Genomic DNA, 22,480 nt, shown 5'->3' with positions numbered 1-22,480 from the left:
GTGTGGGTCTGTGTCAGGATGACGTTTAGCTCTTCTAAGTCAGAACCGCGGGTGCTCTCCGTGTTTTTGGCGGTGCCGTTGACGCACCCTCGTCAACAAAAGGCTTCTCTGTATTAATGAACGTGGTGTTAATTAGCACTGAATCCAAGCCCAGATCTACGTCTGGGTTACGTGGGATCCAGCAGCAGCTCCTCTTCTGCTGTTACCTCCAAAAAGTTTGACTTGGTCGTCAAACTTTATCCGCTTTGCACTCATCGGTCACCTTCTCCTTCAGAGTGGGTTGAGTTGCAGGAATCCAGCTTTGATTCGGGTTTTATGCAACTGCAAATGACCAAGTCCAGCTTTGACTTGGGTTGTATACATCTGCAAATGGGACCAAGTCCAGCTTTGATTTGGGTTTTATGCAACTGCAAACGACCAAGTCCAGCTTTGATTCGGGTTTTATGCAACTGCAAATGACCAAGTCCAGCTTTGACTTGGGTTTTATGCATCTGCAAATGGGACCAAGTCCAGCTTTGATTCAGGTTTTATGCAACTGCAGATGACCAAGTGCAGCTTTGATTTGTGATTTATACAGCTGTAAACAACCAAGTCCAGCTTTGACTTGTGTTGCATACTCTACTGGCTCTGAAAACTAGAAAGAAACAATTAAAAAAGAAAATCCTAACGAGCAGCAATGACATTTAGGTAGCTCCAAAGTCAACAAGCAAACTTGTTAGGGTAGGGCAGCTTCAGTGCGTTTTAACCTCATTTACTGCTTGCCTTTGGGATGCAGCATCCAGTTTGATGTGAATTATAAAAAATTACTGCTGGCTGGGGACTGGAGAAATTTTCAAATAATTAATAAATGTTATTAGAGGCAGAAAAAACTCTTGAATATACCGCTTTTAAAGATGATTGCTGCTCACTGAGATGCCTGCTACCACCCTTGGTTTGAAGTTAGCAGCGTTTTTCATCAAAGTCAAAAGGATTTCTAATGATGGAATGATGCTTCTGCAGATCAGCAAGGGATTTTTAGTTTATACATATATGTATATATATATATTAATCAACAGCCATTGTAGCTGTGTGCTCCTTAACGACATCAGTAAACGCATCAGAAACTTTTCTTATTGCAAACTGTCCTTTGCAGCACGCATTGAAAACCCCACAAGTTTCTCTAATGAAATACACAGTGTTATTTGCTTTCTGTATTATGTATTTAACGGCTTGGAAAATAGCTCCTCATGAATCACATTAAATATTCTGTCACCTGAAGAAAGCAACGGGCTCAGGAAAAATGTTCTTGCCACCCAGGTGGGATGGGCAGGGGAGCAAGATCTGGAGGCTCAGGACAAGCGTTAATGACTTCCCTATGTCCTCATGTGCTGGGACCTGGGAGGGAGGGATGGGGGGCCTGTGATTTTGGGGAGATTCACCTCCCAAAGGAACCAAAGAAAGCAAACAGAGAAATTACAGCTTTTTCTGTGCCTTTGGCTGTGTGCTCTGGGGCTGGTCCTTTCTTCCCAGCCTTTATATCCCCCTTTTCTTCTGCTGAAAAATTCCTTGTGTTTAGGTTTCTTCCATTAAGCAGCTGTACCCAAGCAGATGTTGTGCCCTTCGCGTTGCCGCTGGCTCTGACTGCCTCCAGGTTTGGTTCAGAGCGTGGTCGGGTGTTGCTTTGCTATGTGAAGCGGTTTCGGCACCTGCCAGTGAGTTTCTTCTGGGTGGGACCCAAGTTCTGGGTATCCAGACCTGTCTCTGCAACTACAAGGTTCTCCCACATTGACTTCAGAAGCAGGCACCCCAAAAAGGCTCTCAAGCGATGCCCCAAAGTCATTCTTGTGCTCCTTCCTGCATCTTTCTCCAGGTGTGACATCCCTTCACTTCCTTCACTCATCTCCACCTCCCCAGCCCTTCCCCAAAACCTTCTTTCTTTTCACTATTATCTCTTTTTTCCTGCCAGTATCTTCTACTGTGGCCCTGTCCGCCCTCCAGCCCATGGGTGGGTGGCTGGAGGTGACCTGGCTGTGGTCAGATGGATGGATGGGTGGATGGAGGTGACCCGGCTGTGGTCAGGTGGGTGGATGGAGTTGACCTGGCTGTGGACTACAGACCCTCAAGGGACCATGTGCGGTTGTGGCCATGCAGTTCTCCCCTGTCTGAGCTGAGTGTTGGAACGAACCCCCTTGGTGCAGAGCAGGGGGGGTTTCTCCCCAAAAAGGGAGGAGGGGATGGGGTAGATGCTGCAAGAGGAAGAGGAGAAGGTTTCTCTGCCAGTTCCCTGTTAAATGCTGTGTGGAGGGACCAGCCCTGGCTGTCTGGGCGTAGGAAAATACTGAACAGTCAAGTGTTTGTAAGTTCTTAGGGTGCTTTAAGGCAATGTCGTATCTCCTACCTCCTGCTTTCTCATCCGGTGACTAACAAGACCTTGTTTTCAAAAGACAAAGTGCTCGGTCCTTCCGTTTCCTAAGTGATATTTTGAAACTGCCCTTTTCCATTTCCCTGCCCGTGTTCTCCAGTATCCGATGTTATTGCTGCTGTTTGACTGTTGCTTTATTCAGACTGTGGTCGTCCACTGGTTTTCGAATACAGAAGCAAGTTCCTTCTCAGAGATCAGGTCATTTCAGGAAGACGTAGATGCAGAGACTGGAAAAACAAACAGGCTGAATCACAGCCGGCTGTCAGACCTTACACACCCTCACTGGGAAGGCTGGACATGGCGAGGAAATAACCCTCCGGGAGGACATTTGAAATCTGATTAATAGGTCTTAGGTGCTATCATCTTTTTTTAATAAGAAATGCTTTGGGAAATAGAAGTGTAGCTACTTGTGGCTGGACTGGAGTTCTTCCCCAAACCATTTTTTCTGAAGGAGGGGTGAGCCCGCGATCCTGCCTTGACTAAAATGGAGCGTTATTTGCAGACAGCAGGCATGCAGTGAAACTCGGAACTGTGCACAGTATTTTGCTGAAAATGATGCAGTAACAAAACGATGAAGTAACAAAATCTTCACTTGTGCTGCTGTACTCGGGCCAGTTCGTGGCTGGTTGTGCTGACTGAAGTTTATGCGGCTGCTGATTAGAAACCCAGGGGAATTTTAATTGAAATGGGGAAAAAACAGGGTTTTTTCTCAGCTAAAACCATCGCTATTTACAGAATAATTTGTTTGATCGCCTTGCTTAGTATTATACAGTCCAAAAATCCCTCATTTTTGTATGTGTCCTATTGGTTAACAGAGTAAGACTGTTCTACTAATAACATGGTGTAAAAAGAAACTCTTCCCATTGCTTTGCATACCGACAGCTGCGTTTTTGCTCTTCCTTTGTATTTATATTTTTGCGTGCCATTGTTTCAGAGAACAATCTAAATTTGCGAGCAGCTCTGAGCTTTGGTAGCCAAACAAATTGGAGCCACGTACTCAAACTGACCAGGACGTCAAAGTAGTACAAATATATTGGCGCAATGGTGTTTCTGGTCAATTAGTTCCACCTGGTGAAGGCAGAGATGGCACTTTGCTCATTCTTGTTGTTATTATTCATAAATTAAAGCGTCCCGCAGTGCGAAATTATGAGCGCAAGTGTCTGGCTGTGTAAATGGATTTCCACGTGGGCTTGCACTGATGGCTCTGGTTCAATGAGCTGGATGGGAAGTTGGCGGAGGGGTGACTTTGGGGGCTAAATAACCAACTGGTGCTTTGAACTTGGGAAGGAGAAGAAGGAAGAGAAAAAGAAAATGAAAGAGAGAAAGGAAGAGGAGGGAGAAAAAGAATAGGAGGGAGAAAAAGAAGAAGAGGAGGAAGAGAAAGAAGAAGAGGAGGGAGAAAAAGAAGAAGAGGGGGGAGAAATAGAAGGAGGAGGAAAAAGAAGAAGAGGAAGAGGAAAAAGAAGAAGAGGAGAAGGAAAAAGAAGAGGAGGAAGAGGAAGAGGAAAAAGAAGAAGAGGAAGAGGAAAAAGAAGAAGAGGAAGAAGAGGAGGAAGAAGAAGAGGAGGAAGAAGAAGAAAAGTAAAATAGCGATCTGGTACCTTTTAGAAAGTATCATTAATTTTGCTATATCTGGACAGCTCTTTAAAAAACTGTCTTCCTTACCAAACCATTCAGCAGGTGGATTATTTCCAGCTGGTTTTGGATGTAGGTGCTCCCTTAGGTGGGGAGGGAGCAATGGAAGAGCCCAGGCTTATCTTTGAGGTGAAGATTTGGGTTCATCTACCGGAGAACTGGTGAATTCCGGAGAGCTGAAGTCTCAGCAAAGCTCCCTCCTCCAAGGCCTCTCTGCTTTTCCAGCGATATCGATATATAGTGCTTGACAGCTCACAAATTTTCCAAGACGTAATTAAGGACCTTCCGCTTCTCTCCTGTATTTTCCAATCGTTCCTGAATTTCTCAACCCCTTTCAAATTTTCAAGTGCATATCTCTTTAGGATACCAACACTTGGCATGAATCGTTCAGTTAAACCTTTACTCCCTCCGAATAATCAAACTAATTCTAAACTTGTGCAAGATCATCTTGAGAATTAACCCAAGTTCTGCCCTGTTGGTTTACATTTTCTTGCCGGCTCGTTGAATTTATGGTTCTTTTATCAACTCTTCAAGCCGCTCTATTTCCCCAGCTCATTTTCCAGTGTGAACACCACGATTTTTGTGGTTTTCAAGTGAAAAGTATGGAAGAGGCTCTTTCAGCAGAAGGACTATCAAAGGGATCCTTGTCTAACCTTGACGCCTTCAAGAAACGGAACAACTTGCAGGATGTATTTATTATATATCGTGTTCTCGGATTTCTCCATGAAGCTTTTGCAGCGTTCCTGGCCGGACCAGGAGCTGCAGTGATCCTGCCTGGGACTTGCCTCCACTTTTTAGGACCTTTTTTCTTTCCCTGCTGATACCACACGATTTTTCTGGTCCGTTTTTGTTTGCGATCGGTGAAACGATTCCTCCCTTCCCAAATTGCGGACCCCTCGTGCAGCCCCATCTGCATTGCAGGGAACTGCATTCTACACTGGGGATTCTCTGAGATGCTTCAGCTCTTTCTTATTACTTTTTCCCTTGCTTTTTTAATGGTCTCCCAAGTTGGCTTCTTTACTTGTCAATGCCTTCCCTTCCAAATTAGGGCAGTATTAAGATACCTCCTGTAATTGGGTTTATTCAGTTTCGTTGTTCGTGGGGCTCTTTTAGGCAATGAGCTAGAACTGAGTCGTAGGTCTCTTTAAAATGTGAATATGGGGTTTCTTCTGTTTTTCCTTTCGCGAATAACTGGAGACATTTTACTGCAACCCCTGTTGGGGGTTGTTTGAACAACTAAATTTTAGGCTTCTGACCTGCATTAGACCCTTGTTGGTTTTCTGTTAATCTCACCTGTTACACATCACTCTCCATCAGACTCAAAATAATACTTGAAAGTATTCTTTCCCAACGACTTTATTAAACTCTTTCAGCTTTCATTTTCATATGGATGTTCAATACTAGAATGAATACAATGTCTTAAATGGCTTGTGAGCTTTTGCTCATACGAAGTAAGTTTAATTAAAAACCTAGCAAAACTTTTGGATCACAGGAATGTAAGAAGAGTAGAACTACATTTATACAGAAGGGATGAAGAAGAGATGACATAGTAAGGGTTATATAAAATAGCAGCTTAAAAAGAGCATATTAGGACATCTAATTAGCAGCTTTTGTAATACAAGTAGCGTGTTTTGAAATTCCAAGGAAAAAAAAAACTTGATGCAACTAAAGACTTTCATAATGCTTAATTAATCCTTGTCACAATGGCTCATTAAGACCAAGAAGTTATGAGTCTTCAGAAGAGGAATGAGATATTTCGAGGGGGCAGCAGGAAGGTTGTGAACTGCAGTAGATAAAAACAAATGACAATATATACAATCAGCTGAACACTGTGGGCCTTCAACAAACCCACCCAGGCAGGGGTTATTCTTGATTAATTCAGTAGATGTTTAGTTTTCTTTGAAACGCTGGGTGAAGGTGGCAGCTGGGGCAAAAGGTTGGATTAGTCGGTTCATTCTTCTGGCAAGAAAAGTCCTGGGATTCAATACCTAATATGGATTATCTAATATGGATTATCTAATGTGGATTATTGTGTTGATAGATGGCAGATCTGAAGTGTGAGGATATTTTCAGTTGTAAGCCCTATGATGAGGAGTAAGGATGGAATCCTTTCTGTTGAAGTCAACCAGCATTTGACTTGAAGCTTTCCAATGGCCTCAGCGCTTGCACCAACTGGTCAAACTCCAGTTGCCTTTTCTCTATGAAGAATTTCATTCTTCTCCTGCTGTGATACAGGATTTTTAGGGGGGAAACCACCCATGGTAAGAGAACCGAAGAGGCAAGAGCTCCGTGGGATGGACACGGGGGAGCCTGAGTGGGCCCAGCTCTTATGTGAATCCCAGATGGAAAAGGTCTCCCTGTGGAGTCCTCCAGACCCCAAGGGCATCCCTTCCTCTGAAGAATAGCAACATCATCCCATGGGCAATGGGATGAGTTGATCCTTTCTTAGATTTTATTTGAAACAGAGCTTTTTGTGGACTCTGCAGAGTGCGGTTGCTTCAGTGGGAGAAGGAGTCTGCCTACGTTCTCCAGCATAATACACCAAAACTTCAGTCAAACCAATAGTGAGTTCTGTTACTTGTAATTAAATATCAGCAGTTATTCTATGTACTAGTTTCTTACTAAAGATGAACAGAAAGTGTGGCTGTAATTTCCACTGAGTCATTTCCACCTGTGGTGTTTCATATTGTTTTTCCCAGCCGTCTTCGTCGCTCATGTTACTGCCTCTCGAATTTGATTCATTGACTTTTTAATACCAGAAGTGTTTTTATTCCGGTGGGAAAGAGCAGAGTTTGTTAATAACCATTTTGATCGGGTTCTTTTCTTACGCAGATCTGATCTTACCCAGGCGTGTTTCATTCCAGTGGAAAATATCTGCAGTTCCTTGGGATGTTTGGGGGGTTCACAGTTTATTGTAGCGGGAGCGGAGGTGTCTGGAGAACTTCTCATTGAATTATGTCCTTCCTGCTTTGGTTCCTCCCCACATAACCTGAATATATTATTAGTCACCACAGATAATTTTAATGTAAAATTCAAGTTAGTCAAGCTCAAGGGGGAAAATGAGAATAATAAATATGAAGGATCAGAGTAAAGATGAAACTGACTCTGCCTACTTCAGGTCATATCAATACGCTGGCGATTTCAGGCATAAACCAAATGTCTATTTGAGCTCTGCTTTAAAGACTGGTACCAACTAAACAGGCTGACGGGGGAGGAGGATGTGATACACCCTTGTCCTTCACTGTGCTCCAGGAAAAGCCACAGTGCTGTCCTGAGAATGCAAAACAATACTTGAATGCTGCACTTTTCCATGACCAAACGTAACGTTACTCCTTATTTCACACGCTGGGAGGTGGTAAAATCCCCCTGGGGAGTTAGGGGAAAACAGTGTTGGGGTGAAGTTGTCGTTGTGCCACTGCTACAGTTGTTGTTATATAGAATCTTGAAACAGAAACGCCTGAGAATAGGGAAATCTATTCTTGCGCTAGCTGTTAAATACACATTGCATACAATCCCGCGTCACTCTGTGCCGTAGCCTGACACGGAGTCTGCTTGGGCCATGGTGTAACAGGCGTGAAACAGTTCAATGTGCTCCTTCTGTTGAGTTCAAGATGCTTTTCATCGTCATTTTATAAGGTGTACATGACGAAACACAAGTAACTGGAAATGACTGCATTCTCCCCATGGGTAATTTGCACAATAACCCCTGCAAAGTCAAACCCAAGTGGGCGCATTGTTAAATCTGGCTGGAAATTTTGCATCTTGTTAGTGCCACAGAGGCCCTAAGGACACGAAGATGCTGCTGTTGCTTTGCCTGAGGCGAATAAACACACTGCAATTTGAATAAAATAGCCTGAAAGCAAGAGTGAGGTGATGAATTGTGGTTTATGGTGCAAGGTGATAAAAGATTGCGGGGCCAATAACGCCACCCGAGAGGACGATTCACTCAATGATCCTCGAAACACGGGGAAAGGCTTCACCGAGCACGGAAAAACTCCGAACAGAGCTAAAAGATTGTAGGGCCATATTAGTATTGCATTTAATCTAGAAATAATTCCAGGCGCTTTTCTGGTGGTTGCTCTAAGGATCTAAAGCAGAAAAGTAAGCTGGGCTTAAACGGTGATTTTCCAATAATGCGATGCAAAATGAGCCAAAATTTTCAGTTTTGTCTTAGCGACTGCACGTGAAGGGCTTCCCCCAGCTACGTTAACATGTAATATACCATTTCATATAATACATATAGCAGAAATAATACTCGGGATGCTTTTTTGTGAACACTTTTTTAACTTAAAACTGTTTTTCCCCCTATTTCACTGCGGCAGAGTAAAGGAGGAGCTCAGATTGGAGCCTCAAGTTCATGATTTTGGGCTGCTGGGGATACAACAGCAGTGTTAAAAATTAAGATAATTAAGTGTTGGAGAAGATCAATAACGAGTAGTTCCTGTTATTTAGTGCAGTAGATGGAGAAAATTGGAATACTTTCTCTAATTTCTATGGAAGTGCCTCATTGGTGCTTTTTGTGTAGAGAGGGGCACGACTTCGAAACAATTGATGGAAATCATTTCAGTGGACTTATCATCAGGAATTTGGTCGTGATCATGATCAACACTTCGAATTTAAACCTGAAGGGCAACATCTCCACCCCCATCCAGTTTCAAGCCATGAAATCCCAATTTATTTTGCTTCGGCTCTTGCTTTTTTCCCCTCTTTATCCAGGAATATTTTGCTTCATCTTCAACCCTTGCTCTGATCTGGAGTTGCAGATTCAGAGAAATCCATTTCTCAAAGGAAATCTTGCCAAAAAAGCAAGTTGTGTTAATTCAACCGCTCTGTGCTTTGACTGTATTAATTAATTAATTAATTCTAATTATCTAGCGCCTTTGTTGGGAGCTCACACCGCATCCTCGTTTGGATGGGGTGGCTCATCTCTATCATGCAATAAAGCATTCCTACTTTTCTCCATGCCTTGGAGTGAAGGAGGAGTGCATGTGACAATGTATATTCTATAATACACCTGGTTGTGATTGCGTTACGCGCTGTTAGAAACACAAAACAAAACCCCGACTATAACGTTTTAGTAGGAAAAAGCGTAAAAGAGGCAATAAACTTGAATTGTAGTATAACCGCTTTGATTGCAGTATAGTATTTTCTATTATTGGGTAGTCCTAGGCAACTCCCGTTACGTATGTATGCACTCATAAATGTATCTCTTTGAAGTTGTTAATATCATCAATTCTTACAGAATTTACACTGTTCCTTCCGTAACCCTCTAACACATTTACAGAGGTTTTAAAGCATAACAGGAGATGATACTCGCACCTGATTATAAGCGTCTTATTGACCTTTAAAGTCTACTGTGATTAGCCATTATTAAATCGTATGTTTATCATTAGGCAGGATAAATGTGCATAGAAAGTATCAGGAGTGATTCTAATTAGTGGTGCAGAAGCGCATTGTCTGCACTTCACTTGCCCTGAACTGCATGGTCCTTATGAGCACAGCTCGCTAGTGCCCAGCTCTATGGAGAACTGAGGGATGTGGATTTAAAGAGACAGAAAATAGAATATATACTATGTAAATGCATGGACTGTGTCTGTAAAATTATAAATAATTATATGTGCATATTTATGTGTGTGTATATTTATTTTTTATATATATTCATGTGTGTAGGCTTATGTAATTTTGTGTATCTGTATTAATGGATATAGAGTTGGACATATTTAGGTATAGATATGGGTATAGATATAGGTATAGATACAGGTATAGATACAGATACAGAGATATAGAGATATAGAGATATAGATGTAGATGTAGGTATAGATATGGATATAGATATGGATATAGATATAGATGCAGATATGGATGTAGAGATATAGATGTGTATAGGTATTGATACAGGTATAGATACAGATATAGAGATGTAGATGTAGGTGTAAATATGAATATAGATATATAGATGTAGGTAGATATAGGTATAGATACAAATACAGAGATATAGATACAGATATAGATGTAGGTATAGATATGGATATAGAGATATAGATAGGTATAGATACAGGTATAGATACAGACACAGAGATATAGAGAGAGATATATAGATTATAGCTATAGATTATAGATATAGATATAGATATAGATATAGATATAGATATAGATATAGATATAGATATAGATTAGATATAGATATAGATACACGTGCAGTGTTCTGGCCTCAGTCCCATGCTCCCCAGCCAATTGCCAACTGCATAGATTTGTTTGAATGGAACGATTTCCAGCAGCAATCAATGGATCCTCATTGTGCTGGAGAGGCACCAAAAGACAATTTCCCATTTCCCGAAGTGCATGAAGAGCCGGAGCACGAGCTGACGGGCTCTGCCCTTTGTGGACTGATATCAGATACGATGTCGGGAAGCATCGGAGGAGGACGAGTCACTCAAACGTGTCCATTCAGCACCAAGTGGCCAGGATTAGAATGGGATGAAACCTTTTATTTTTCAGCACTGTTTGCTTACGATCCATTCGAATCCATTGGGATGCAGCAGCAGAGAGAATTGTTTCCAGGAAGGAAACAATTAGAATCAGAATTATGGGACGTAACAGGAAAAAAAAAGGTGAATTGAAGTATTTGTCGTCCTCTGAGCTCACTCAACTAGTGGGGCCAGCTTAATGGTTATGACTTTGCTATGAAGATTGTATGAAAGAAATAGAGGTGGAAACTTGAATTTCCCACTGAAGGATGGCAAGTCCTTTTGATGAGCAGATAAGGTGCGTTTGTGGTACCTGTTTGTGACAGGGCACTGTGATGCTGTTGCACACTTCCATCCAATAAAACCAACCAACCAAACCACCAGCCTGTACTTTATTCATTATTTTCACATTCACTACGTGCTTTTATTTTAAATATTCAATTATCAATGAGTTTTTTGCCATTCATGACTAAGCAAGTCGCCTTTTTACCTTGCATGACAATTAGAGCACATTGAATACAAACCACAATTGTCTGTTCCTCTCTGAAGAGAGTACAAGACTCATTTTGGTCTCCAGAAATCTCTCATCCCAAAGCTATGGGTCATTCTTTCCCACCAGCTTGATTATAAAACTAAAAAACCTTCTCAAAAAGGAATTTCTGCCTTGAAAATGAGAAGAGGCTTTAAATGTGACGCATTCGCAATGCAGTTTGATAAGCAAAACTGGAATTTGCACGTTGAAGGTTTTCCATACTGCAAAGGTGCTTAGGGAGGAAAAACTCATTAACCAAGGTGTTTATGAACTAAAGGACCAGCAAATAAAAGCAAAGTAATTTCTCGGGTTTTTATTCATGACAATATTTGGAAAGGCTTTTTGGAGTCTTTTTGCTCATTTCTGTTCCCTGTAGTGAAAGGGGACATGGGGATGAAATTAATTACACGCTGGAAAAAAAATAACTACAAGTGCAGAGGTCTTTAGAGTAGTTGTGTTTAATTAAACTGTTTCTCGAAGGAGAAGCTCTATTAGAAACTGTATATATGCAAATGTCTCTGGTTAATGCAAATGTCTAAACCATAGCGAAGATGAAAATCTGGAGCGTGTGGGATCCTGCGCATCCCATTCACATCGTCTTGGTTTCTCGCTTTATGCACCGGTAATTTGTTGCATTTGGGTTTACAACTGGCCTTTGCTTCTGAAATATTCCATATGGTGTAGTGAATGGTGCGAAACACTGAAGTCTTGAAGTTTTATCCAAGACCTGCAAACTCAACTTGGAACCAAATGCCTCAATGCATCCCCACTTGGTAGGTGCTTGGTCGGTAGGATGTGACACTCGGTTCTGAAAAGCTCTTGAGGTTGAGGAGAAATGAGTCGTTTACTTTGGGATTAGGGTGAAACCTTCCTGGATTTGCCGCTGTGAGAAACAGGATAACGCGCTAAAAGTTTCCCGAATCTCCCAGATTTTTACATGACGATGTGTCCCAGGTTATGGTGTCTCACCCCATTTCCTCCTTGCCTTGGTTCCCTCTCATCTCGCAGCTGCTTCTCGATGCTCTTTCCAAAACCCCACGTACTACAGCTAAACTCAAGCTATTTCAGCTCATTTCAGTGCACGCTTAGCCCATTGTCCAGTGGATGAGTTTTACGTTACTGGTTTGAAATGTGTCCCCATTTTCATGCTTTCTCACGAATTAATTTGTTTGCTTGTGCAGTTCACAACAGGTTTTTCCAATTTTGACATTTTGCTAATTACATTTTTCCCTTGTTTTGTTGTTTGTTTTTTTCCAGCTCTCGTAAATGTGAAACTTTGGGCTATTGATCGGCAATGTTTTCAAACAATAATGATGAGGACAGGCCTCATCAAGCATACTGAGTATATGGAATTTTTAAAAAGGTATGACGCTTGTTTACTTTATCCAAAAACCTGCCATCCTCATCTTTTGACTCTTTTTGTGTGTGTGTGTGCAGTGTTTGATTTGTTTCCTTCTCATCTCTTCTGGTTTCATTTGCTGTTTAACTCTTGCCGCAATTGGGTTCCATCCCCATTGGGAGTTACTGAGTCACGCAGCTGAGCTCCAAGAGAAAAAGCTTTAATATGAGTCATTCAAAGCGTATCTTATTAAAGAAAATATCCATTAGAACAAAAAAAAAACACCACCTTTTTCTAGAGAAAATCTGTTTTGCAAGCTATAAAGCAAGTCCTTTCAGAGCGTGATAAAATGCAAGAGATGGGGAGGAGGGTAAAATGATGATGCTGGATTGGGGATTTGAGCCAAATCCTTCACATCTGGGCTCCTTTCCCCCACCTCTCACCAGGGGAAATCTATACCTGGCCCATTTGCGGCAGACGGAAATGTTTTAGCAACTAATTCAGAAGCTGCTTCTTTATTCCAAAGAGGTTTTTGGGGAAATGCGCTGTTGTAAGATTTAGAAAACCCAAGTAATGATACACCCCCTTCTAAAGGATGTTCTAAGTGAAAAATGCATCCTCCGCAGCTCTATCAGAGAACAGGTAACAGGTCTCCCTGATGTGAACGTACTGATTTTTACCCTGCTGTGTCATGTGCTTGATTTCCTGTTGTTTCTGACCTGCTTTTTTAGGTGTTTTCAAGCATAAGGCTTCTAAAATTGGAAAATCACGCATCGTACGTTCGCTTGGGCATTCAGCAATGTAAATGGGAGGGTTAGACTGTATTCATTCGACTTTCAATTGTTTTTTCTTCCGTTAGTACTGGAGGAAAATAATATATTATCGGTATATATAAATAGCTATTAATTAATATATTAACCACTTAGATCTGCCCAACTGACTCTTGGCTGGGTTGACATCCCACCTCCTTGGAGCCTGGAGTTTCACCCATTAATAAAGTAAATAACAACAAAATAATGACACTCGAAGAACCTGCCCAGGTAGCACAAGAGGACCAGGAGCTCCATGGAGATGGTTCTGCTGCTCAGAGGTGACATCAAAGCGTAGTCATCAAAGTTGGGCCCTTCCCCGGTGTATCAGTTGATGGTTATTGACAACCAACCTCAGCAGAGGCAGCAAAACCTGTTGCCGTACTAAAAGTGCTTAAAAAAATCCCGAATTCAAACATGAGCAAGCCTTGGCCTTGTGTGCTGGTGAATGAAACCCCCAAAATGAAGATCAGATGGGTTCTAGAGCCTCAGAAACTACACACACGTTAAGCTCTTAAGCTTTGAGTTTTAATAGAGATTTTCTAAAAGATTGTCAAGATGAATTTGGCTGAGGGTTCCACAGAGCCTGCCCAGCTCTGATTTAGAAGCAAACAGTGTGAGGAAGAACCTGAGAAGCGTTTTCCCCGCGCTTTGTCCGAGCTCCTGGGCCACAGCCCGTTCCAGGGTGTCCAGCACATTGCACTCCTTAGAAAGGCCTGGTGTTTTCTTCCTAAAACTTCCAGTTAGAACTCGTATGTGAGAGCTGTAGCGTGGGGCGGGTAGCTGCAGGAAAGCCGTCACCAAATGGGATCTACCCAGCGTGTTTTCCGGTTGTCCTCCGCGCATCAATAGCCACCTCGAGCTCAATGGAAGTGCCATTTATTGCATAAAATGCTCATTTTTAAAGGGCGCTTTCCTTCTGTTTTTCAAGGAAAAACATGGAGTATGTCAATTGCTGACCTTATTCTGTGTTCCTTTATTTTCTTTCCTAATTAATAACTGGTTGAAAATGCTCTTGTTAAGAAATGAAAAGGAATAGAAACAAAAGCTTCACTGGTGCCTGTTGAGAGGAAGGGCAGTGGTGATGGAAAGCGTTATTTTCTGCTTGCAGTGTTCTAAAAAATTCACCCTGTCTAATCTTGTAATTAATTGCAGTAATGTCATGGTTATTCTCTTCAATAACATATTTTCACCTAGGAACAAACTGCAATAGAAATGCAGCTTTGGGGGGGTGAAATGACAGTGTTTGTATCTCTGCATTCATCTTGCTGCACTCATGTCACCAGGGCTCCTTGGAGTCATTATATATCATCATATGAAATATATGCAGTGGTTTTACCCTGTTTTTTCCATGAAAGGAACATCCCAGTGACACGGAGTGTGTATAATGCAATTTGTTCTTCTGAAAAAAATATAAAACTGTTAAAAAATATTAAAAAAATAATAATAATAAAAGGGCATTTTGTGGTCAGGAAATTATCACAGAATGTGAGGGAGTGGAAGGGCCCTGGAAAGCTCATCCAGTGCAATCCCCCATGGAGCAGGAACACCCAGCTGAGGTTCCACAGGAAGGTGTCCAGGCGGGTTTGAGTGTCTGCAGAGAAGGAGACTCCACAACCCCCCTGGGCAGCCTGGGCCAGGCTCTGCCACCCTCACTGGGAACAAGTTTCTTCTCAAATTTAAGTGGAACCTCTTGTGTTCCAGTTAGAACCCATTGCCCCTTGTCCTATCACTGGTTGTCACCGAAAAGAGCCTGGCTCCATCCTCCTGACACTCACCCTTTCTATATCTGTAACCAGGAATGAGTCAGCCCTCAGTCTCCTCTTGTCCAGCTCCAGAGCCCCAGCTCCCTCAGCCTTTCCTCACACGGGAGATGCTCCACTCCCTTCAGCATCTTGGTGGCTGCGCTGGACTCTCTCCAGCAGTTCCCTGTCCTTCTGGAACTGAGGGGCCACAACTGGACACAATTTTCCAGGTGTGGTCTCCCCAGGGCAGAGCAGAGGGGCAGGAGAACCTCTCTTGATGTTTTTTTGCGGTATTTCAGGAGTTCTGCATGAAAGAAAAAGCCGTGTTTCGGCTTCAGAAGTCAGACAAATTCTTGTCTGTCTGATGTGTTTGTTTTTTTCACGGCTTTAAATTCAGTTTGAGCTGGGGGCACCTGAGGGTGCCTGGCGGGCGCTCTCTGTTTGCGGGAGGCGGGTTCACCGAGCACCCTGCGCAGGCGGGCGCTGGAGCGGAGCTGAGACGGCGCAGCGCGGGATCAGCCTGTCAGCTTGCTGCTGCCCTTTTGCAAGAGAAATATTCTTTCTCAGCCTTCAGTGGAGAGAAGGTCAGCATAAGATTTTTGTAATTAATTAGTTTAGCAACCGCAGTTCAGACTCAATCCCTTGTGAATGCTGCTAATGCATATGAAGGGGCTGAGGCAGGTATTTTATAAGTGATAGAAGTTTAACATTGACCAATTACTTTTTAATCTAAGGAAAATCTTTGCTGGAGGCAACACACCACAAGGAAAAGGGAGAAGTTAAGAGAAGGAGAAAGTCTCATGTTCTTGTTGATTCAGAGCATGAGGAAAGGAGAGGAATAATTGCTATTTTATTTGATGTGTGAGCATTTCAGTTGAGGCAGCCGCAATAACTCGGTGAAGGGGACTGAAGGCAGCAGCCCCTGAACCACCCCAAAGCATTGGTGACAGTGGCTGCTCTATTTGAAATGTGGCTTAATACAAATGGGAATGAGACTGTGTCTCATTTTATAATGTCATTGAATCTTAGACTCATAGAACGATTTGGGTGGGGAGGGACTATTAAAGCCCATCCAGTGCCAGCCCTGCCATGAGCAGGGACATATTCATTCACCCAAGGCAGGTGACAGTGCTTTTGTTCCAAACATCCATCCCTGGGGCCATTTAGGGCTTTGCAGAAATGGTGGATTGATCCATCTAGTGGGAAAGAAACGGTTGCAGGGACCAGGGATGCAGAGATGGAAACCGTGGGCTCCACGAGGGAGGCCACAGGTAACAGCGGTAATAAGACATCTGCTGGGGTGAGGATTTTTGAAGCGTTTTACTTTCTTTGCCCATTGTTTTTTAATTATTATTATTTATTTAGCTTGGCGTTTTCTTGGGGACCTAAAAAGTAATTTACCAGTACTACATTTACATTTTAAAGGAGAACATAGCCACATATGTCCTTTTTGTCCCCCACTATCCATAAGGAAAAGTACCTTCAAAGATGCACTCGTGATCTCAGTAGACACAAGATCCTGTTTCGGTTTAAATCTCTGCCATCTTCTTTTAGTTTATTCTACTGCAGTGGTTCCAAGTCAGCATCATCCAGGTAAAATCTATTCTGCAGGTCCACGTGGAGCCTTTTGGGCTTTCTTGCACAGAAAAGAGAGTTCCTTTAGCCCTAAAGGTTAAAATATGAAGCAATGAAGCTTTGTGACCTCTCATAGAAAGAAGGGAGGAAAGCTCATGCACAAAGATTCACTGTCACAGGGGTAAAACCCAACAGAACAAAAAGAATGCAGCTTAGTCAGCAATCCTGCCATGGAAGTTGGAAGAGAGAAACGTTTTTTTAAATAAATCTCTGTAAAACGTGCCAAAGATAAACCAACCCAGGAGCCATGGGGGTGAACTGGGCAGGGGCAAAACCGGCACGAACTGGAGTGAAACCAGAATCAGGCTGCGGGTGTCGGTGCAGGATCTGTGTCGTGTGCGTGGCTGGCAGAGGATGTTTGCTTGGGGATGGTTCGTGCCTGTTCTTGCAGGTTACGCAAAGTCCGGGGCTCTGGGAACACTTGTGTTTCTGCAGTGGTTTAGCCCCTTACTTCATTAGAACTGGTAATTAATTGAGCAGGCGAGGTGATGTTAGGACTTTTTCTCTTGGTTGTTAGCCTTTAAAAATAATGATGTTTATTTTTACTCATTTTTAATTCCAAATCCTTATTAGTTTTTTAAGATGAATGCTGTCATCAGTTATCATTTCTTCCCATGGTCAGAATCACACGTTACTTTTTCAGCACCTGTAGAGTCTGATCTCAGGTACAGATCAATCAGCAGGATGCAATTAGTGGTAAGCCAAGGCTTAATGTGGGTTATAGCAGTACAAATGGGACCAGAATCTGGGCCTCGGTGTTTGCAGTGGTGCTTCATGACCGGTGGGGATGGTCACACTCGACTTGCTGCCTGTTCGGAGAAAGAAAACTCTCGTCGGTAACTTTGCATCGGGTCAAACCCGAGGTGTATTAAGGTGTTTGGGTTTGTTTGCAGTAATCCATCCTTACCAAATTAACATTTCGTATTGTAACACGATGTGGATGTTTGTGGCTGGATGTACCAAGGAGGTTGTTTTCCACACATACTGGATGCCTTGGATGGCTTTGCGGAGATTTCTCTTAGACGAGCTGAGGAGGCAGCCCAGAATAACTGGGCGAGACTGGTTAGGCTGTTATGTCGTGATAATCTCTGGGTCTTTGATCTATCAACTATTAATATTTAACATGTCCAGGTTAGTCTTTGATCTATCAACTCTTTAAAATGTCCAGGTTCATCGTTCATGGCCTGTCTGCGGCAGAGTGGAGCCAAACAGCGATACTTGGTATTAGAGCATTAAAGATGGATAAATCGTGATGAACTGTAAAAGATGAGGCGTTTTGGAGTCTTTTCAGGCCTAGTTTGGGATTCCTGCGTAGAGAGATAGAAGACAAACCGGCATTGAGATGAAATGGGTTGTTTAGGAGTTGTTGAAGTCAGCTCTGAAGTGTGCTGACCTGAAGGGCTCTGTCTGTTGGGAAATCATCTCAACCGCAGAGGAAGGGTCATGATGATGAAGTAGGAACAACAGAAAAGTGAAATACATACATGTAACAAAATATGCTGCTGATGAAATTGAACAACCGCTAGAATTAGTTCTTTTGAAATCAATAAGTCTAGGTAGCTTACATCAAAGAGTTGTTGGGGGTGGGGTTTGGTCGTTAACGCTGATTTTAATGAATCTTGCAACAGCTCGGAGGTTCCAGAAGTGGAAGGTGGAGTTTATGTCTAACGAGTGTTGATGAAATGGGCTGATACTGGTCTTGAACAAAATATACGGCAACTGAAATGGGATTCAGACCATACAGAAGATGTCAGGGTTGTGAGATATAAGCCTTGGGAGGTTTTTTTAGGGTCTTTTAGTTGATGGAACTAATCTGGATGCTAAGTGTGGAAGCACTGGTGTTCTGCAATCAGACGTGTGAGGAGCTTGACCTGGCGTGAAGGAGCTGCAAGTTGGCCTAGAAAAGGGTTGGAGGGTCTGCATCAGTGGCTGGAAATGAAACTAATTCAGTCCTGGGGCAAAAATATTGTAGAAACCTTTGTATGGAGAGTCTGAACCAGGACAGGGATACATTGCATGGGGTTGAGAGAAGAGCCATGGAAATGATGATGGGGTTGGAAAAGGTGTTTGATACTGAGGGACGCAAGGAGCTGAGTATGTCTGGGCCAACCTGGAGAAGACAGCGGAGTAACGTGGTCACAGTTTATGAAGGGAAAAATCTTTAATAAAAGGCTCTTAAAATCCAGAAAGAATATCAAAGTGAGGATAGCAGTGAGCCTGCTGTTACGGCAAAGGTAATTCTTAACTGTTGAAACAATATGAAAAGGATGATGATGGGTTGTCTTGTTCATTTCAAAATCAGATTTTGATATTTTTCTAAAAATTGCATTGTGCTTTAAGCAGTTAGTTCAAAAAGTCCCGTGTTGCACCAGGGACAGAGTACACGGCTTATTATCTGGCTTTTCTAATTTACTAATCTGTTATTTGTAATTGAACTGATACCCACTGAGAATGATTCATGCAAGTATTGATATTGAATCTAACGTTTAGGAGGAATCACAGAAAACTTGTTCCTGGTGCCTTTATCTGGGCGAAATGCCGTAGTCTTTACTCCTTCCTTTATAAAACAGTACTGATGTGATTTGCTGCCAATGTAGAAAATAGCAAGGGGTGTGATGCTCAACCATTTCTCTCTTTTATGACCTTAGATGTTCCTGGGTTGACATCTGCCCGTGTGGTTTGACCAGGATGGCCGAATTAGGCCAAGTGTCCCATCCAAAGAATCATAAAATCATAGAACAATTTTGGTTGGAAGAGACCTTAAGATCATTGAGTCCAACCATAACCCAACACTGGCTCTAACCCATGTTCCTAAGAACCTCGTCTAAATGCCTGTCCAACCCTCCAGGGATGGTGACTCCAGCACTGCCCTGGGCAGCCTGTTCCAATGCCCCACAGCCCTTTGGGGAAGAAATTGTTCCCCACATCCAACCTCAACCTCCCCTGGTGCAACTTGAGGCCGTTTCCTCTGCTCCTGACGCTTGTTCCTGGGGAGCAGAGCCCGACCCCCCTGGCTCCAAGCTCCTTTCAGGCAGTTCAGAGATCAGAAGGTCTCCCCTCAGCTCCTGTTCTCCAGCTGAACCCCCCAGCTCCCTCAGCCACTCCCATCACACTTGTGCTCCAACCCCTCACCAGCTCCGTTCCCTTCTCTGCACTATCTCTAGTATTCCAGTGTCCTTCTTATGATAAGGGGCCCAAAAACTGACCCAAAGATTTGCAGTTTGGCCTCCCCAGTGCCCGGTACAGTGGCACAATCACTGCCCTGGGCCTGCTGACCACACTATTCCTGACACAAGCCAGGATGCTGGTGGCCTCTTGGCCACCTGGGCACACACTGGCTCATGTTCAGCTGTTGATCAACACCCCCAGGCACTTTTGAGCCGCTCTTCCCTGAGCCTGCAGCATTCATGGGGTTGTTGTGACCCAAGAGCAGGACCCAGCACTTGGTCTTGTTATATCTCATCCAGTTGGCCTCAGCCCAACAATCCAGCCGGTCCAGACCCCTCTGCATGGCCATCTCACCCTCCAGCAGATCAACATTACCGCCCAGTTTGATGTGATCTGCAAACTGGCAGAGGCTGCACTCGATTCCCTCATCCAGATCATTGATAAAGAGATTAAACAGAACTGGCCCCAATGCTGAGCCCTGGGGACACCACTTGTGACCAACTGCCAACTGGATTTGGCTCCATCAGAGCCTTTCAGCTCCTTATAAGTGATCAGTATTGGATTATTAATCCGCTAATGAAAGGAAAGGCACAAGCCCAGCAGCCCGAGGAGCTGGGTTTGCATCCGGGCGCTCTCCAGGTCGCCATGCTGGGTGCAAAGCAAAGACAAGATGATCTGTTTGAAGACCAGGTCCTCCTCTTAACCTTCTTCTTCAAGGCTGAATTTCCCATGGCCCATTGAAGTGTGTTCCCTCCTGGAGCCCTTGGGCGGTGTGCTGCCATTCGATAGTCACAGACATTTGGGAGCTCATGCTTGTGTCTGACATTTCTCATAAAAAGCCCATTTAGCCACCTGTCCAACCTGTTATCACACCAGGCAGCCCCTATTGTTGTGTCATATTTTCATGCTCAGATTCCAAATAGACACCTACCAAAGCATCTGACAGTCTCCTGTCCTCAAAGGAATCGCTCGGGAGGATTTCAGCCGTGCCCAGCGTCTGCTTTGAAGTGTTTTGCTTTTGACCAAGCAAAGCGAGTCTGGACTTCTCGGCAGCCACTCCGAAACTTTTTATATACCAGTAGAAATGCAGTTGGAGGCTTCCAAACTTCATTTTGCTTCAGCTGATACTGTTAATCACAGGTTAACATATATCAACTCCTATGTGAAAGGAGGACTATTGTCTTTATTGTTATTTTTCAAATGAGGGAGTGACCTGAACAGTTCTTGACGGAAAGGTACAGGTTTAAGTTTAGCTTCTGTATTTTTTTCCCTTCTGTGAAGAAATACCTGAATTTCACTGTGATGTATTTGATCTCATACAGAAGCCCTCAGCTCGTTAGAAGACTTGAGAGTAAATAACATTTTTACATGCCTTAAATTATTTAACAGATTTTAAATTACAATTGATGAAGCGCCTCATCTACAAAGCAAGCCAAATAGTTTGATGACACTGATACGCATATTTGCCCAAATGAGGCAGCTTTAAAGACGTTTCCAGAAATCAGTGTCACTCTATTATTGCTTTCGCTTTTTCAATCCAAAGTGATAGTTAAAAATGCAGTGGGCCAGTCATGTTAAATGAATCCCAGCGTTTTACACCAATGATGCTTTCTGACCCATCAAAGCCCACGGCACAGAAACACAAGCGCCGGGTCTGCCCGGGGTCCGTCGTGCTTTGGGTTACGTTTGCCGATACTTTTTCTCCTTGCAAAACTATTCATTGTCTCGAGTTGGTAATTGGAAAACCAGCTGATGTCTCCAGTGAAAACAGAACTAGTGGGCCCCAAGGAAACCAGGTTTATTGGCGTGCAAGTTGAAATGCTGAAAATATGTGCTGTGTTAAGGAGGGAAAGCAGTAGAAGAAGTGCCTTTTTTCTGCAGCTGGTGGAAGAGTTGGAGTACAGACTAATTGCTAGAAGGATATCTTAGGCTTAATGTTTGAAAACTGTGTATCCAAACTGCCTTTTGATCCTAATGAAAAATCGGAGTTTGCCTGCAAATATACAATGCCAAGCAAAGCATTTTGGCAAACGATTTATTTGATGAAAAATGCAGCTTTAGGGCTGAATAATTTGTTGACAGAATATTTCAGAAATAATGAAAGAAATCTCTGCTCTCTGGATGATGGATTCCTTGCAGGATGGAATGACTACAAGGCTGAGGGGAGAGCGGCGAGTGTCATTTGTTTGGGGTTTAGAAAGGCTTTTGACACTGTTGCCTGCAGCGTTGTCATTTGGAAGCTGAGGACGAATGGGCTGGACATACAGATGGTTGAATGGGTTGAAGGTTGGTAGGATCGTCGGAGAAATGTAATTAATGGTTTTGATGGTGCCTGTGAAAAGGCACTTTAGGGGTTGATCCTGGGACAGATAATCCATGTTGTCACTGACAGCTTGGATGCTGGGACAGAGGCACCTTCAGCAAATGTGCATCCGGGGGCTGTTGGTGTCAAGCGAAAGAGTGGAACTTCGTTTGAAAGAAACTTGTGTGTTGAGTCAAAATCAACCTCATGAAGCTCAACTTGGAGTATTATAGAATTATAGAATGATTTGGGTGGAGGGGACCTTCCCAGCTTCCCCAGTGCCACCCCTGCCATGAGCAGGGACATCTTCACCAGCTCAGGTTGCTCAGAGCCCCGTCCAGCCTGGCCTGGGATGTCTCCAGGGATGGAGACAATTTCTTCCTCGTGTCTGGCCTGAATCTCCCTCCTTTAGTTTAGAACCATCACCCCTTGTCCTGTCACAACAGG

The 22,480-nt window shown here is 43.3% G+C and overlaps 1 protein-coding gene across 3 annotated transcripts in view; it reads left to right on the top strand.

The window, feature by feature from the left end:
• Window positions 1-22,480, top strand: part of PRKG1 (protein kinase cGMP-dependent 1) — a 425,347-nt gene that overhangs the window by 241,289 nt on the left and 161,578 nt on the right. For all 3 annotated transcript variants that reach the window (XM_065843185.2, XM_065843184.2, XM_065843188.2), the window contains one exon: window positions 12,293-12,398. In XM_065843185.2, coding sequence (XP_065699257.1) covers window positions 12,293-12,398 — 106 coding nt within the window. The remainder of the gene's footprint in view (window positions 1-12,292; window positions 12,399-22,480) is intronic.

The sequence above is a fragment of the Patagioenas fasciata genome, chromosome 8 (assembly GCF_037038585.1).
Source record: "Patagioenas fasciata isolate bPatFas1 chromosome 8, bPatFas1.hap1, whole genome shotgun sequence".
Taxonomy (NCBI): Eukaryota; Metazoa; Chordata; class Aves; order Columbiformes; family Columbidae; genus Patagioenas; species Patagioenas fasciata.
This window is presented reverse-complemented; position numbering and strand designations above follow the sequence as displayed.